Source organism: Lotus japonicus, chromosome 2 (genome assembly GCF_012489685.1).
Source record: "Lotus japonicus ecotype B-129 chromosome 2, LjGifu_v1.2".
Classification (NCBI taxonomy): Eukaryota; Viridiplantae; Streptophyta; class Magnoliopsida; order Fabales; family Fabaceae; genus Lotus; species Lotus japonicus.
This window is the reverse complement of record NC_080042.1, coordinates 31,480,006-31,495,016: the sequence shown is the minus strand read 5'-3', so window position 1 is coordinate 31,495,016 and position 15,011 is coordinate 31,480,006. Positions and strand designations below refer to the sequence as shown.

Genomic DNA, 15,011 nt, shown 5'->3' with positions numbered 1-15,011 from the left:
CTATAATTGAGTTATTAATTTGCCATTTTTATGCATTATTAAGTTGTGAATCATATGTGTTTTCTATATATTTAAAGTTGTGGAATACATATTCACTAAAAAAAATGTTGTGAAACTGATGAACCGAACCGATCCAAACCGTTCATAATCGGATCGGATCGGTTTGGTTTTGAAATTTTTTTTGCTAACAATTGATCGAAACCAAACCAATGAATTTTGATTTGATTGATTTTTGGTTTCACCTAAAAACAATCAAAACCGAACCGCGAACACCCTTACGAAAAACGATATCCTTCCCCTGATTGGTTCCATAATTTGAAGGAAGGGAAAGGAAAAAATCTGTGGGCCCCACATCCAAAACCTTTCCTTCCACAACCGGGGAGAAAACAAAAGATTCCAGATTTTAATTCAAATTTACTATATTGCCCATCATCAAATGAAAAAAAATGTTACTAGCTTTATGAAAAAAGTCAAAAAAAACATCTCACCCCAATCTTTCTCTGAACAGGTAGTATCTCTATGGAAAAACGTTCATATTTTATATAGGCTAAAAAGCATTTTTGGCCCCTGATGTTTCAAGTTTGTGCAAATTCTGCCCCTATCTATTTTTGTCGATGTTTCTACCCCTCATGTTTTCAAACAGTGCACTGTCTACCCCTGACGGAGGGGTAGACGGTGCACTGTTTGAAAACATGAGGGGTAGACGATGCACTGTTTGAAAACATGAGGGGTAAAACATCGACAAAAATAGAGTAGGGGCAGAATTTGCACAAACTTGAACATCAGGGGCCAAAAGTGCTTTTTAGCCTTTTATATATTTTGTATAAAATATATAATATATGGAAAGTAAAAACAATAGTAATAATTTTGTTTTACATTTTTTTCTTGAAAATAGTTTTTACATACACCGTTTAGGTGCCCACTAGGGTGGGGAAGTTTCAAAATGGTCCACCAGTGGACCAGGCTTTAACACCGTTGGATTTAAGAATCTTGGAATATTCTTTATTTGAATGGCCAGGATTTGATGGACGATAAAAGGGCAAAAGTGTAAACACACCTATCTTCTTCTCCCTTCTCACTGGTTCTGCATTTACCCATCTTCTTCTCCTTCTCAGTGGTTCTTCATTGTTCAGAACCTCAACCTCAATCTGATAGCACCCAAGCACTGAGCTACGTACAGGACATCTCAAATCAGAGACACCTTTGTTGAAATGGTTATGGTACATTTACTAGACATGGCGAAAAATCAATAACAAGGCCCAATAACAATCCTAATTCTGTAATTCCTAATCCCAAATCTCTAATTTTCTTCTCAAACCTTATCATCTTCATTTCTTTTATACGAATTTCAGAAAAAATGAAAAGTTAACAATGCTGCTTCAAATCAAAAACGAAAAATGACCATTATCGTTCCAGATCCTGATCTGCTTCTTTCTTTCTCGCGGCCAGATCGAAGGGAGGAGGAAGAAACCCATATCGAAGAGAAGAGGAAGCAAGCCAGATCGAACTCGCACATCTTCAAGCCTCGATCCCCCCATCGTAAAACAGAGAAGACAGAACCCTAACCACCGCCACCTTCAACCCTCGATTTTTGGTGAATCACCATCATTTGGAGAAACCAACACCGCCATTGCACTCTCCTCATCGTCCGCAACAAAATCCCTAAACCGATTTGTCGTTCCGCCGCCCTCCGCCGTGAGCCGCCGCCGGAGGTGATTTCCGGCGAGCCCGCCGACCTGCAACTGCGTGTTCCGGGCGGCGGCTGCCTCTATTGAAAATGCTTATCCTTACTATTCTTCCAAGCCCAACAACATGTGGCTTCGTCTGGGTTTGATTGGTGATGGTTGTGTGTGTGTGTGCGCAGAATATGCTTATGGAATTTGGAAGGGTGGTTAGTGCTACACAGCAAGTGGTTGTTGGTGCCTTGTATGTCATCAAGTTAGAGGTAAATGATGGTGGGAACTGGGAAGAAACAGATTTATGAAGCTAAGGTTTGGGAGAAGCCATGGTTGAACTTCAAGGAGTTGCTGCAAGAGTTCAATCTCGTTGGAGATCCGGAGGATTTTTTTTTAAATTTAATTTTTTTTATATTTTTATTTTGTAAATTACTAGTGTGACCCTTGGTCCACCGGTGGACCATTTTAAAACTTCCCCACCCTAGTTGGCACCCTATGTTTATATATGGATAGTTATGTCATTTCATAAATATGACCCTTTTTTTCTTCACTTTTTTATCAAACCACACAATCTAAAGAATCATCTCACTTTCATTTTTCTTTCTTTCCTTTCTCTTTCTTTCCTTCATCTTTTGTTTCCTCTCACTTTCTCTTCTAACCAAACACACCCTAAATCTCTTATATTTCTTACCTCTTTCTCCCTACTCAACTTTCATCCTCTCTACTCTCTTCTCTACCAAATAAAGCTATTCAATGGAATAAAAAATTTCCTTTCACATTTTCTCTATTAACTATTGAGAAAAAGAATGATGCACCTACATCGTCAACCAATCAAACTTGAAGATGATGGAAATAACTATTAATTTTTATGCATCGACGGTGTAAAGTTTTCTTACACCGTTAACCAATCAGATTTTAAGGATGTGAGAAAAAAAAACTATTAAGAGTCATGTTTTTCAATTTAAAATTATTTTGGCAACGAATCTCTTTAATATCTCTTTCCTTTCCATCATCTTCAAGTTCTTCTATCACCTAATCGTAGGCTAGGGGAGGGAGATGATACTCTTTTCTGGGTGGATGAATGGTTGGGTGTAGGTACTTTTAAAGTTAAATTCCCTGCATTGTTTGCATTATATTGTCTACTCAGCAAGATAAGAAGGTAATTGAGATGGGTTCGTGGGGTGACAATGGCTGGGTTTGGACTTTTAGTTGGTCTGAAAATTTGCAGGGAGAAACTCAATGTCAGTTTGAAGCCTTGAATAAAATCAATTCAAGTTTTAATCCGGTGAGGGGAAGGAGGGATGCTTGGGTATGGATTAAAGAGAGTGAAGGCCGATTTTCAGTGAGTTCAGCGTATGAGGCTATTATTGATCATCATCCAGAATTGGAGGAGGATGCTTTTAAATGTTTGTGGAAGATTTCAGCTCCCTCTAATGCTATTGCCTTGGGATGACGCGTTTTACTTGATAAGATTGCATCAAAAACTAATTTATTCAAGAGGAATGTTCTTGTTGGTGAGGTGCTTTGTTCTTTATGCTCTAGTGCTGCTGAATCTACCTTCCATCTATTTTTTTCTTGTGCATGCTCTTCGCAGGTCTGGTCCCTCGTGTTGAAGTGGCTAGGTTTTAAATTTGTTTTCCCTGGCTCTTCGCTGGATCACTTCAATCAATTTGTGGGTGCTATGTGTTGTTCAAATAAAACAGGTCTTGCATTAATCTGGCTGGCAGTGATTTTCCAGATTTGGAATGGAAGAAATGGTGCAATTTTCAGGGGAGTTTCCTTTGATTCTACTGCTGTCTTTGATATGATTCAACATAAGGCTTGGGAATGGTTAAGAGCTAAAAATAGGATGTTCCTTCATGCCTATTCAGAGTGGCTCTTGGAGCCTTTGGCTTGTCTTTCTGATATGTAACTACTTGATTTGGGCTGCTGGTTTTGAGTATGTGGTTGCTGGTATTGTATTTTGATTGAGGAGCTGGATGGGGTGCTGTGTTGATTTATGAAGGAATTTTTCTTAGGTGCTGGAGTTTTGACTTTTTCGAGTATCTATGTTGGTTATCCTTGTCCACAGCTTGGTCTTGGTGCTCTTGTTTTGGGTGGGTTTCCCGTATTTGCTCTTCATGGAATTCCCTTTGATCTTAGAAAATAGTACTTTTTTTCCTTCACTAGGTTTTCCCAAGGGGGTTTTTCCTAGTAAGGTTTTAATGAGGTTATTTTCTTTGATCTTTTCCATGTAGTTGCAGGGGTGAGTTTATGTGTGTGTGACTTGAGGCTTTGTAGGCACTATTTTATCTCTACACTTTGCTAGTTTTTTCCTTTTCTTCCTCTTTATGTATTGGGATTGAAGTACCCCTTGTACTTCCTTTCAATATATTTTTCATTGCTTATAAAAAAAAAAGAAAAAAACTAAGCAAAAAGCTGTCGAGTGGAAAGGGTAGGCGTGGGACCCACCTAAGTCATTCCCATTCTGACCATATAAACGGGGGTTTTGCCTCAGGTCGCTTTCCAGCAGGATAGATAGAGCGCCAAGCCGCTTTGACTGGGAACCGGGCAGCGGTCAGCACCGTTCGGGCAGCCTCACTCACTCAAACACACTCTCTCTGCGCACGCCTCACTCGAAAAAAGTTAACAATAATCTTTTTCACTTACCAGCTTCATTCAGAAAGAGAAACAAAATAAAAATCAAAAGTTTCTTCTTTCATCATCAATATTCAAGGGCACAGAGATTTTGTTGCATTTTTTATGAAAATAAAATGTGGGAAAATGTCATTATTATGATTCTTGTTTCTTTCTTTATTTGATTGATTTTTCTTAATCTGGTTGTGGTTGTTGTATTTTTGGTGAGATCGTGTTCTTTTGAGTAGTGTGCTGCTGCTGTGCACGGTTTATCTGAATTAGGGTTTTGTGGCATTTGTGATGGTGAATTGGGGCGTGAGGTATATTCTGGATCTAGTTAGTTAGTCTCTGAACTCTGATGATGGAGAGGAAGCTCAGGGGTTCAGTTTTCATCTGGTGGGTTTTCTTTGCTCACCCATTATGGTGGCTCATTTCTGCTAACATGGAAGGTTTGTATTCAAATTATTATTACCCTTTGTGAGTTGTTCTTTTGCTTGTTTGCTAAGTATTTGATTGATTATGTTTTTTGAGTTTAGAAAATGGGTTGAACACATTAAAAGGGTTGTATTGTGTATGCTGTGTGAGTCTGCTAGTTGGTTTGGCATTTCATTCAGCATTGCTATTTGTGTTGTGTTTTATCTAGTGGTTGTGTATATGAAAGTGATAAAATGATTACGATGGGGTCATTGTTTTTTCTTTTTTGGGTACGAGATGTCCTCTTGGAGAGCGTTTGATGATAATGTCTATCCACTGTGTACTCTCTAAGTTGCTCTATGTATGCGTTATGCCGATTAGCTTTGAGTAATAAAAACGGCAAAATGAATGTGTACTCGAATGGAATAGGAACTGTGTTCATTGTGCTGTTTTGTTTTTTCCATCCTTGATTATTTATACTTATTTTTCTAATTGGTTGGCTTATCCTAATGTGCTGATTCAGATACTGTTGGACCTCCTTTTGTTTTTATTCGGCTTGAAAATGTATTTCTCAAATTCAATCAAGATGGTGCATTCTTAGCTGTAGTGTCTAGCTAATTTTTCTTGCAACTTGGCATCTGGGGATGATCATGAGTGACTTGATCCCCAAGTGTAATTTGACTTTTGATTTTACACCATCTGATCTTATGTTCTTGTATTTTGAAATAGGGGATGCATTACATGGCCTCAGGACAAATTTACAAGACCCTAACAATGTTTTGCAAAGTTGGGACCCTACACTGGTCAATCCATGTACGTGGTTTCATGTAACATGCAACAATGATAATAGTGTCATAAGAGTGTAAGCTTAATGTTCCTTGATATCTTTTATATACATGTTCATTCTGTTTGTGAAACTTTGCACAGCTTAATTTCATATGGGATTTGACATTTTTCTTTTCATGTTTCTTTGCTCTGGTCTGACATCAGTGATCTGGGAAATGCTGCTCTATCTGGTCAACTTGTTCCTCAGCTTGGCCAACTCAAGAACTTACAGTATTTGTATGTTACTCTTATATGGACTTGGTTAATGATGGGTTGTCTGTGCCTTAACTTCCTTTTTGTTAATATTCAGTTGATAGTTAAATCTTCTATACAATTGTAGTATTAGAAAGACCTTCTAATCATTTGGAGAAATACAGTCCAGTTTGTATATTGTCATTTCAATAGAGTTGCATATAAGCTGAAATCATTGTGGAACAGTATTTTTCTACTAATATAGTCTTAATGGCCGATAAGTCCTATAATATCCAAGGCTATGTTATGTACATGATTATTCTCTGTTTTAAGTTTTGTCCTTGCCGCAATGAGTCATCCAGTAAGGTATTGCTATTATTAATTAATGAGGTTCAGAAGTTGCATTTGACTTGATTGGATGTTTCATAAGAGGTACTCTGAGGCTTTTTGCATTTTGGGTTTCTGTGGATCATATTCTAAATGTTCTAATATTTGAAAAGGGCCTTTTTTAGATTTTATCCATGATCGGATTTTCCTGTATTTGTATGTACATTTGATTTCGGCCTGAAGAAAATAGTTGCACAATTTCATCACCATTAATTCTTTTAAATAACTTTTATAACTTTTGCAGCTGCATTACTCTTATTCTGATTACTGGAGCGTGCTCTTTAAACATATTAGGGGATGGCCTAGTAGTTTCACTTATAAAATTCTTGAAGTTATTATGAAATTAACTTGATGCTGATTTTAACACTTAATGTTAATTTAAATATTTGAGTTCTTCATATTTTTTAATACATTTCTGTTCCATAACAGGGAACTCTACAGCAATAACATTAGTGGTCCAATTCCAAGTGACTTGGGGAATCTTACTAGCTTGGTGAGCTTGGATCTGTACCTAAACCATTTCAGTGGTCCTATCCCTGATTCATTGGGCAAGCTATCCAAATTGCGTTTCCTGTGAGTATATGTTGACATTCTTGGTATAAGCTAAAGTGCCATCTTCCTGATGTCAAATGTTGGGTTGAGATGATACAACAAACTCTTATGGATTATAACAAATCTAAACCCTAGATTAATCACATCCAACTATGATTTAGGGTTTGATGTCAATTCTGTGTATTAACTGGAGTGCTATACAAACTTGAAATATGCTATTTGACAGTTATAATTTATAAACAAGGGTATCATTTTTAGTTCCAAATGCTTCTTGAAATAGTGAGTTAGATCTGTTCTTAGAGAAAGAAATTTCATGCTATTCATATCTATCATCCCAAAATTACTATCATGTAATTGATATCTGTTGTTACTTTGATATAAATTGCTATCATTTTTCTGTCAAACGGCGAAACTGTAAAAGCTTGTTTAATGTTTTGGTGCCTTTGAATATGTTATTTTTCTTGGTATCTCTGTAGATCTAATACTGCTTTCCTTGTCTGTTTGTCCAAGGATAGCCGGCTTAATAATAACAGCTTGACGGGTCCTATTCCCATGCCACTAACTAATATTTCAGCTCTCCAAGTGCTGTAAGTGCTAGTTTTGCTCAACATATGTGGTTTATTTCCCTCCTCGACATTTATTTACACTGCTTATTTATTGTTCTCAATCTTGTTAAATTGTAGGGATTTGTCTAATAACCGTCTCTCAGGTGTGGTTCCTGATAATGGCTCCTTCTCATTATTCACTCCTATCAGGTAATTTACTCAGCTTTAAGCTATTCTTGCATTTATTCCCGAGCTGTTAAAGATTTCTAATTGAACTGCCCTTCTTGTAGTTTTACCAATAACTTGGATCTATGTGGCCCTGTCACTGGGCACCCTTGTCCTGGATCTCCTCCATTTTCTCCTCCTCCCCCATTTGTCCCACCGCCCCCTATCTCAACTCCAGGTTATCTTTATTGCTGTTTTGAAGCTTTGAGAGTAGATAGAAGTTATGTACAAGTTTGGCATATTTTCTATTGCTATTGCTTTTAGTTATCCAAGTCCAAGCTGTTTTCTTAGCCTGGATTTTAAATTAAACCTTGTGTTAAACATATGGTGGTGGCTATTTAAACTTTTACGCCTGATGTGGTTACAATGACTGGTCATGTTCCGTCACTTGTTCTTTTTTAGTATTTATTAATTGGCATTTAATTATGTACCTGAGTATGGTGTTTCCTCATTCAATGTTTTAGAGCATTTTTGGAAACCAGTTTTCTCCAATGTGAAAGCACAATCACATGAGTTTCGAGAGAAAAAGTAAAGGAACTTGGTTGTTCTGGTAGCTTGAAAGTTCTTTTAGAGCAACTTGTATTCAAACAGACACTTAGTAGCCCTTACTTCATATTATTTTATATAATGTATTCAAGCTGTGTTGCGTCCTTATTATTTTAATTTGTTGTGTCATGTCTATGTCTGGTGTCCCCTGTTGTGTTGTTGCTTCCTAGATCCTTGGTCAGCTATATCTTATAAAAGGTTCAATCTCTGTTTTTACTACATTTTTAAAGTTGTGTTGTTATTTATATTCTCTGAAACTTCGAGATAAAAGCACTCATGGTCCCACCTTACTGTATTTAATTACAGGAGGTAGTGGTGCCACTGGTGCAATAGCGGGAGGAGTAGCTGCAGGTGCTGCTCTATTATTTGCTGTTCCTGCAATTGCGTTTGCATGGTGGCGTCGAAGGAAACCACAAGAATTTTTCTTTGATGTGCCTGGTGAGCTATCGCATCTGAATGAATACTGCATTGCTTGAACAAATTAACTAGATGGATTTTAACTTCCTTGCGTCTATTTGCAGGTGAAGAGGATCCGGAAGTACATCTTGGGCAGCTTAAGAGATTCTCGCTACGAGAACTACAAGTTGCAACAGATACTTTCAGCAATAAGAACATTCTTGGAAGGGGAGGATTTGGTAAAGTTTACAAAGGACGCTTGGCAGATGGTACATTGGTTGCTGTGAAAAGATTGAAAGAAGAGCGCACACCTGGTGGGGAGCTTCAGTTTCAGACTGAAGTAGAAATGATCAGCATGGCTGTGCATCGAAATCTCCTCCGTTTACGTGGGTTCTGTATGACGCCGACTGAAAGGCTCCTTGTTTATCCTTACATGGCTAATGGAAGCGTTGCCTCATGCTTAAGAGGTAGGTTGTTTGCATTTTCCTCCCCTAGACTTTATGGAATGTCTTAGGCTGTTTAAGTAACAAAATAGAACATACCTTGTGTAAAAGCTTGTACTCTGGTCTTTTGCTGAGGAGTAACTTGAGGTTTTCAGGGGATGGAAATGAGTTTAACTATGATATCAGTTTGGCTTTTACTTTCTTAGAAAATCCACACTTCCCTTTCTTAAGCCCCCCTCATTGTGGTAGTTACAGTTCCTCTAGTCTTTCACTTCTACCTCTTCCTCATCACCAGGTACAAAAATATATAGTTGTAAGGTGCTCCAGCTCTCGCCTGTTGAAAGAATAATAATAATAATAATAATGAAATTGTTAAGTTGTGGTTTATATCTGTACACCCGTGGTTTGGCCAAGTTCACTTGTGTCACCTATGGTTTAAAAGAACTTCTAGTGAAGTCCCAAGACTTCTGTCAATAAAATAACGTTTAGCAAAGTCAGGAATATAGTAAATAAGTCAAAAACCACTCAAGCATTAGCTCTTTTCTTTTCTTTTTCGTGTTTTTCTACAGTCTACACATTAAGCATTGAAGTCTAGCATTTTTTTGGGTTCAAGTGTTAATGAATAATTGCCATTAACTTCACTGATAGATTTTGTAATCCTTTGGCTTGGAGAAAGATTCCCCACTTGAATTTTCAATTTCTTAAACAATGTAAACAAAATAAATCCAATGGTCAACCTAGAAAGAGAAGAGAAAGGTATAAATAAAAAACTCAACTGCTTTATGCATTTAGAGTATTAATAACAAAGATACCAAGAAAGCCCTAATTTGTTTAATACTACGGTGTTACATTCTACAGATTATAAGTGAAATGACTTAGGCCAAACCAAATCACAAGTAAATGAATTAAATTTTTACTAGTGAGTGTGAGTCAGCTATATCTTTTGATGCCTAACTTGAGTCTACGTGATTTTCCCTATTTTAACATTGCCTTGTGATCTTGTATTTGCATTACTCTAGAGCGCCCAGAACATCAAAAGCCCCTTGATTGGCCATCAAGGAAACAGATAGCTTTGGGATCAGCGCGGGGTCTTTCATATTTGCATGAGCATTGTGACCCAAAGATTATTCATCGTGATGTGAAAGCTGCGAACATATTGTTGGATGAGGAGTTTGAGGCTGTTGTTGGGGACTTTGGGTTGGCCAGGCTAATGGACTACAAGGACACCCATGTGACAACTGCTGTGCGGGGCACAATTGGGCACATAGCTCCAGAGTACCTATCTACTGGTAAATCTTCAGAGAAAACAGATGTCTTTGGGTATGGTATAATGCTTCTGGAGCTGATCACTGGACAAAGAGCGTTTGACCTAGCTCGGCTTGCAAATGATGATGATGTTATGTTGCTTGACTGGGTATGTTGACATTGATTATATTTATATGTTAACTGTTAAATTTCTTGCAACCCACTAACTATTATGGCTTAGGAAGTGTAATTCTACCCATAAATGTTGAAGGGGATGGAAAATGTTTACTTCTTTGGCTTTTTCCTTTGCCAGCAGTAGCGTTTACTAATTCTGATTTTCCTATTGTTTTGGAAATGCTTGTCCTTTTTATTGAGAGGGATATGTATGAATAAACCTGCTGGACCGTGCAGGAGTAAACAAGTTCTATCTTAAGCACTTCGTGTGCAGGCTATGAAAATTAGGTTGTCATTAAGGTTAAGAACGTCATCCACTACTGTTATAAGGTCAATAACTTGCTTCCTTCATTTGATTTAGGGAAGAACAGTTAGTTAAGCTGAAGGATATAAGCATACGGTGTTTAACATTGACAGTTTTTCATTTGAAGTATGCATTCATAATATGCCATGAAACTGTCACATATTTTAAGCATATTTCTAAGTGAACTGAAACTGAAATTGTTCCATTTAGTAGAAGGATATATCCCTGGTTACTTTTTTGTTTTGACATGTAAAACGAGGAGAAAGATTTAGGTTGTCATTAAGGTTAAGAACGTCATCCACTACTGTTATAAGGTCAATAACTTGCTTCCTTCATTTGATTTAGGGAAGAACAGTTAGTTAGGCTGAAGGATATAAGCATACGGTGTTTAACATTGACAGTTTTTCATTTGAAGTATGCATTCATAATATGCCATGAAACTGTCACATATTTTAAGCATATTTCTAAGTGAACTGAAACTGAAATTGTTCCATTTAGTAGAAGGATATATCCCTGGTTACTTTTTTGTTTTGACATGTAAAACGAGGAGAAAGATTCTTTTCCAAACAGACTCTTCATTATATTCTGTTTGGTATTCATAGTTGAGCATCGTTCGCATGTCTGTGGATGTATTTTTCTGTAGTAGTATTGTCATTTCCAAGTCTTATACATCTGAATATATTCTTTATAGGTAAAAGGACTTCTGAAAGAGAAAAAACTAGAAATGCTGGTTGATCCTGATCTCCACAACAATTACATAGAAGCTGAGGTAGAACAGTTAATCCAGGTTGCACTCCTTTGCACTCAAGGTTCCCCTATGGACCGGCCTAAAATGTCAGAGGTGGTGCGTATGCTTGAAGGTGATGGCTTGGCAGAAAGATGGGATGAGTGGCAAAAGGTGGAAATTCTCCGCCAGGAGATGGAGCTAGCCCCACATCCCAATTCTGATTGGATAGTTGACTCAACTGAAAATCTTCATGCAGTTGAGTTATCTGGTCCAAGGTAACTTTAGCAAAATAGCAAGTCAAAGGCGGAAAAAATTATTTATGACATTTTTTTTACTATTATAGTTTTCTTTCACTCTTTTCCTTTACTGGTTAGTGGTTACATCTCTCTCCTGTCACTGAAGTCCACTGCAGTATATTCGTTTAAATTTGTGCATAGGGGTGCTTTGTCTAGTTACAATGTGCAAGCATCTGCTGTAGTTGGACAAAGTGACATTTACTTTGATGATACAATTTTAGCTATTTCTGCACCACTTCCATTATTCCATATCTCTTTTTCAATCTGCAAATACACTTCTTATTTTGATGGGGATGTTTTTTAAAGATGTGTGTGGGAGCAGACTACCTCTCAATCTAAAGATGGGTGTAGACACTGGGCAGGATTTGGCTCCTCTCACTTTAGAGGGTAAAGTAAGTTATTGCGGCCACTGATTGGATAATTAGTAGTTGATTAAGAACACAGTAGTTTGTTATACATATGCATGTATATGATCACAATTACAACTGTTGATTTTGCAATTAATGGTTGTGATAACTTTCAATGTGATTCCCTCACTTGAGAAGGCAAATATGTGAATGTTAGATTGGTTCATGACACGTAAAATTCTATACTTTGTAGTTACTTCTAGCCAAACTTATGTTTAGAGAAGACCCAACAGAAAAACAAGGGTTAACTATCAGATTGGTCCCTGTCTTTATCTCGTCGTCTGAGGTAAGTTCCTCCCCGGAAAATTTATTGTATTTAGTCCTCGTGTATGAAAACTTTTTGGAGCGGATCCTTGCCGGAGGGCGGAGCTCCGGCGAGTGCTTAAATAGCACGCTGACTAGATTAATGAAGCTGATGTGGAATTAAAAAATAAATAAAAAAATAAAAAATAAATACACATCAGATAATTAGTAAAATTAAAACCTATTACTAATTGTCTAATTCTAACCCTAATCTAATTAACAAAATTAATTTCTCCCCCAAATTAATCCCAATTTCCCCAAATTTCCCCAATTCTCAATTCCATCACAAGAACAACAGTCTTGAACCCGGAAATTATCAAAAATCAACTTCATTAATCCACCCACAACCTTGCAAACACCAAACTTCACCCTCTCCCACTCTTCCAAAAATTAGAGTTTCAGTGCCAAAACTCACCACTCTCCCTCTCTGTTTCCTCTTCTTCACCCTCACATTCTCCACCCACAACCCTGCAAACACCATCATCCCCTTCCCAACCTCACGCTTTCCCTCTTTGTTCTCTCCCTCAAAGCCTTCTTCTCCTTGTTTCCCCATTAACCCACCTCCACCTTTCGACAACCACCTCAACCCCACCGCCACCCTTAACCCTAACCTCACCCCAATCGAAACCCTAACCTGCAACCTCACCCCATCCACCCACTTGCAACCCTAACCTGCATAAGAGGAAGAGAGAGAGAGATGAAGAGATCGATCAAACCCAGGTGCGAATCACGAACCAACGATGCCACCGCCTCTCCCCCTCCTCCTGGCGCTGCTCGCTTCGATCCTGCGACGTCGTCGTCTTCCAGCGCAAGGGATATGGGCGACGAGCTCTTACCCATATTCCATTTTTCTGCAACTTAGGCCCGGACCTAGGGATTTGGGTGGGTATGGTGGCGGTGGGGTTGAGGTTGGGGGTAGGGGTCGGGTTGAGGTTGCGGGTGGGGAGGTGAGGTTGGGGATGGGGGTCGGTTTAGGTTGCGGGTGGGGTGGGGGTTGAGGTTTCGGTTGGGTTGGGGTGAAGATGCAGGGTTGGGGTGGGGAAATGGATGATGATTTGGGGTTGAAGAGGATGAGGAAATGGATGATGATGATGAGATTATTTTTTCTTGTTAATAGGGTTAAACTCTAAACCTTAATTAATTTGGGTAATTTAGATTTTTAATTTTATTAATTTAATTTAATATTATGATGTGTAAATTTTTTTAATTTTTATAATCCACGTAAGCATTTTTATCCTTGTCAGCGTGTCATGTAAGCACTCGCCGGAGCTCCGTCCTCCGGCGAGGATCCGCTCCAAAATGTTTTCAAACACGAGGACTAAATACAATAAATTTTCCGGGGAGGGACTTACCTCATACAGTGAGACAAAGACAGGGACCAATCTGATAGTTAACCCGAAAAACAAACAAGCATATAAATGACGAGTAAGTTTTACAAACTCGGGGAACAGCCATATGGTATCCCTTTTCTATGGTGGTTAGAAAAATTTGAGGGTTGCCCACTCCAAATGTTCACGCATGGCACCAATGGAAATTGAGTCATTGGTCGAACTAATAATTAACTTGTCAAACTTGTGATCACTTGTTAAATTGGCTGACCCGATGCACATTAACAAAAGTTAGGTAGCGTTTGGTAGATAGGTGGGAACGGAACGGAACATGACATATGGGTTCCGTTCTGTGTTTGTCGTGTGTTTTGGATGGAACGGAATATGACAAAAAACTTCTGAAACGGGACACTTTGGTTACGTAAAAAAGGGTGAAACAAAAGAGAACAGAACGAATGCCCTAATTTATATTCGCTTATTTTATTTTGTTGACAAACTTAAGTAAATTTTCACTTTTCAAAAAAATCACTTTATAATAAAATCAATTACTTTTCAAAAGTACAATCATTATTTTTAAGCAAGAACAAAAGAGCTAATTTTAGTGCGTTTGTTTCAGCTTATTTTTAGAAAAATCACTTTTATCATTTAAAAAATCTTTTTTATGTTTGTCTCAGCTTTTCAAAAAGTCATTATTTAAAAAAAACTGAAAACAGATTATTTGAAAAAACTACTTTCGATGCGTTTGTTAAGCTTTATTTTAGAAAAAACACTTTTTCATTATTATATTTGTTTCAGTTTTTTAAAAAAATCATTATTTTACACATAGCTGAAAGCAGATTATTTGAAAAGCTACTTTAGAGTGCGTTTGTTTCAGCTTTATTTTTTAAAAAAATCACTTTTTCATTTTCTATGTTTATTTAAAATTTTCCAAAGATCATTACTTTACAAAAAGTTGAAACAAGATTATTTAGAAAGACTACTTTAGAGTGCGTTTGTTTCAGCTTTTTTTTAGAAAAACACTTTTATTTTATATTTGTTTCAGCTTTAAAAAAACATTATTTTACAAAAAGCTGAAAGCATATTATTTGGAATTGCTACTTTAGAGTGCGTTTGTTTCAGTTTTTGTTTTTTTTTTGAAAAATCACTTTTTCATTTTATGTTTATTTCATCTTAAAAAAAATCATTATTTTACAAAAAAAAAGCTAAAAGCATATTATTTGGAAAAGCTATGTTAGAGTGCATTTGTTTCAGTTTTTTTGAAAAATGACTATTTTACAAAAATCTGAAAGCAGATTATTTGGAAAAGCTACTTTAGAGTGTGTTTGTTTTAACTTATTTTTAGGTACCCGTAGGATAACTCAAGTGGTAGGAGCTGAGGACATATGGGTTGAGTAGGGGGAGATTCAGGAA

General features: G+C 37.3%; 1 protein-coding gene across 1 annotated transcript; it reads left to right on the top strand.

Annotated features, from left to right (window-relative positions):
* The first annotated feature begins 4,192 nt into the window (after window positions 1-4,192).
* LOC130737885 (somatic embryogenesis receptor kinase 2-like) lies at window positions 4,193-11,807 on the top strand. The gene is made up of 11 exons (XM_057589742.1): window positions 4,193-4,741; window positions 5,436-5,568; window positions 5,697-5,768; window positions 6,540-6,683; window positions 7,178-7,249; window positions 7,346-7,417; window positions 7,498-7,610; window positions 8,285-8,416; window positions 8,500-8,841; window positions 9,837-10,231; window positions 11,232-11,807. The coding sequence occupies exons 1-11, from the start codon at window positions 4,651-4,653 to the stop codon at window positions 11,544-11,546; spliced, it is 1,881 nt and encodes a 626-aa protein (XP_057445725.1). The 5' UTR covers window positions 4,193-4,650; the 3' UTR covers window positions 11,547-11,807.
* Window positions 11,808-15,011: the final 3,204 nt, after the last annotated feature.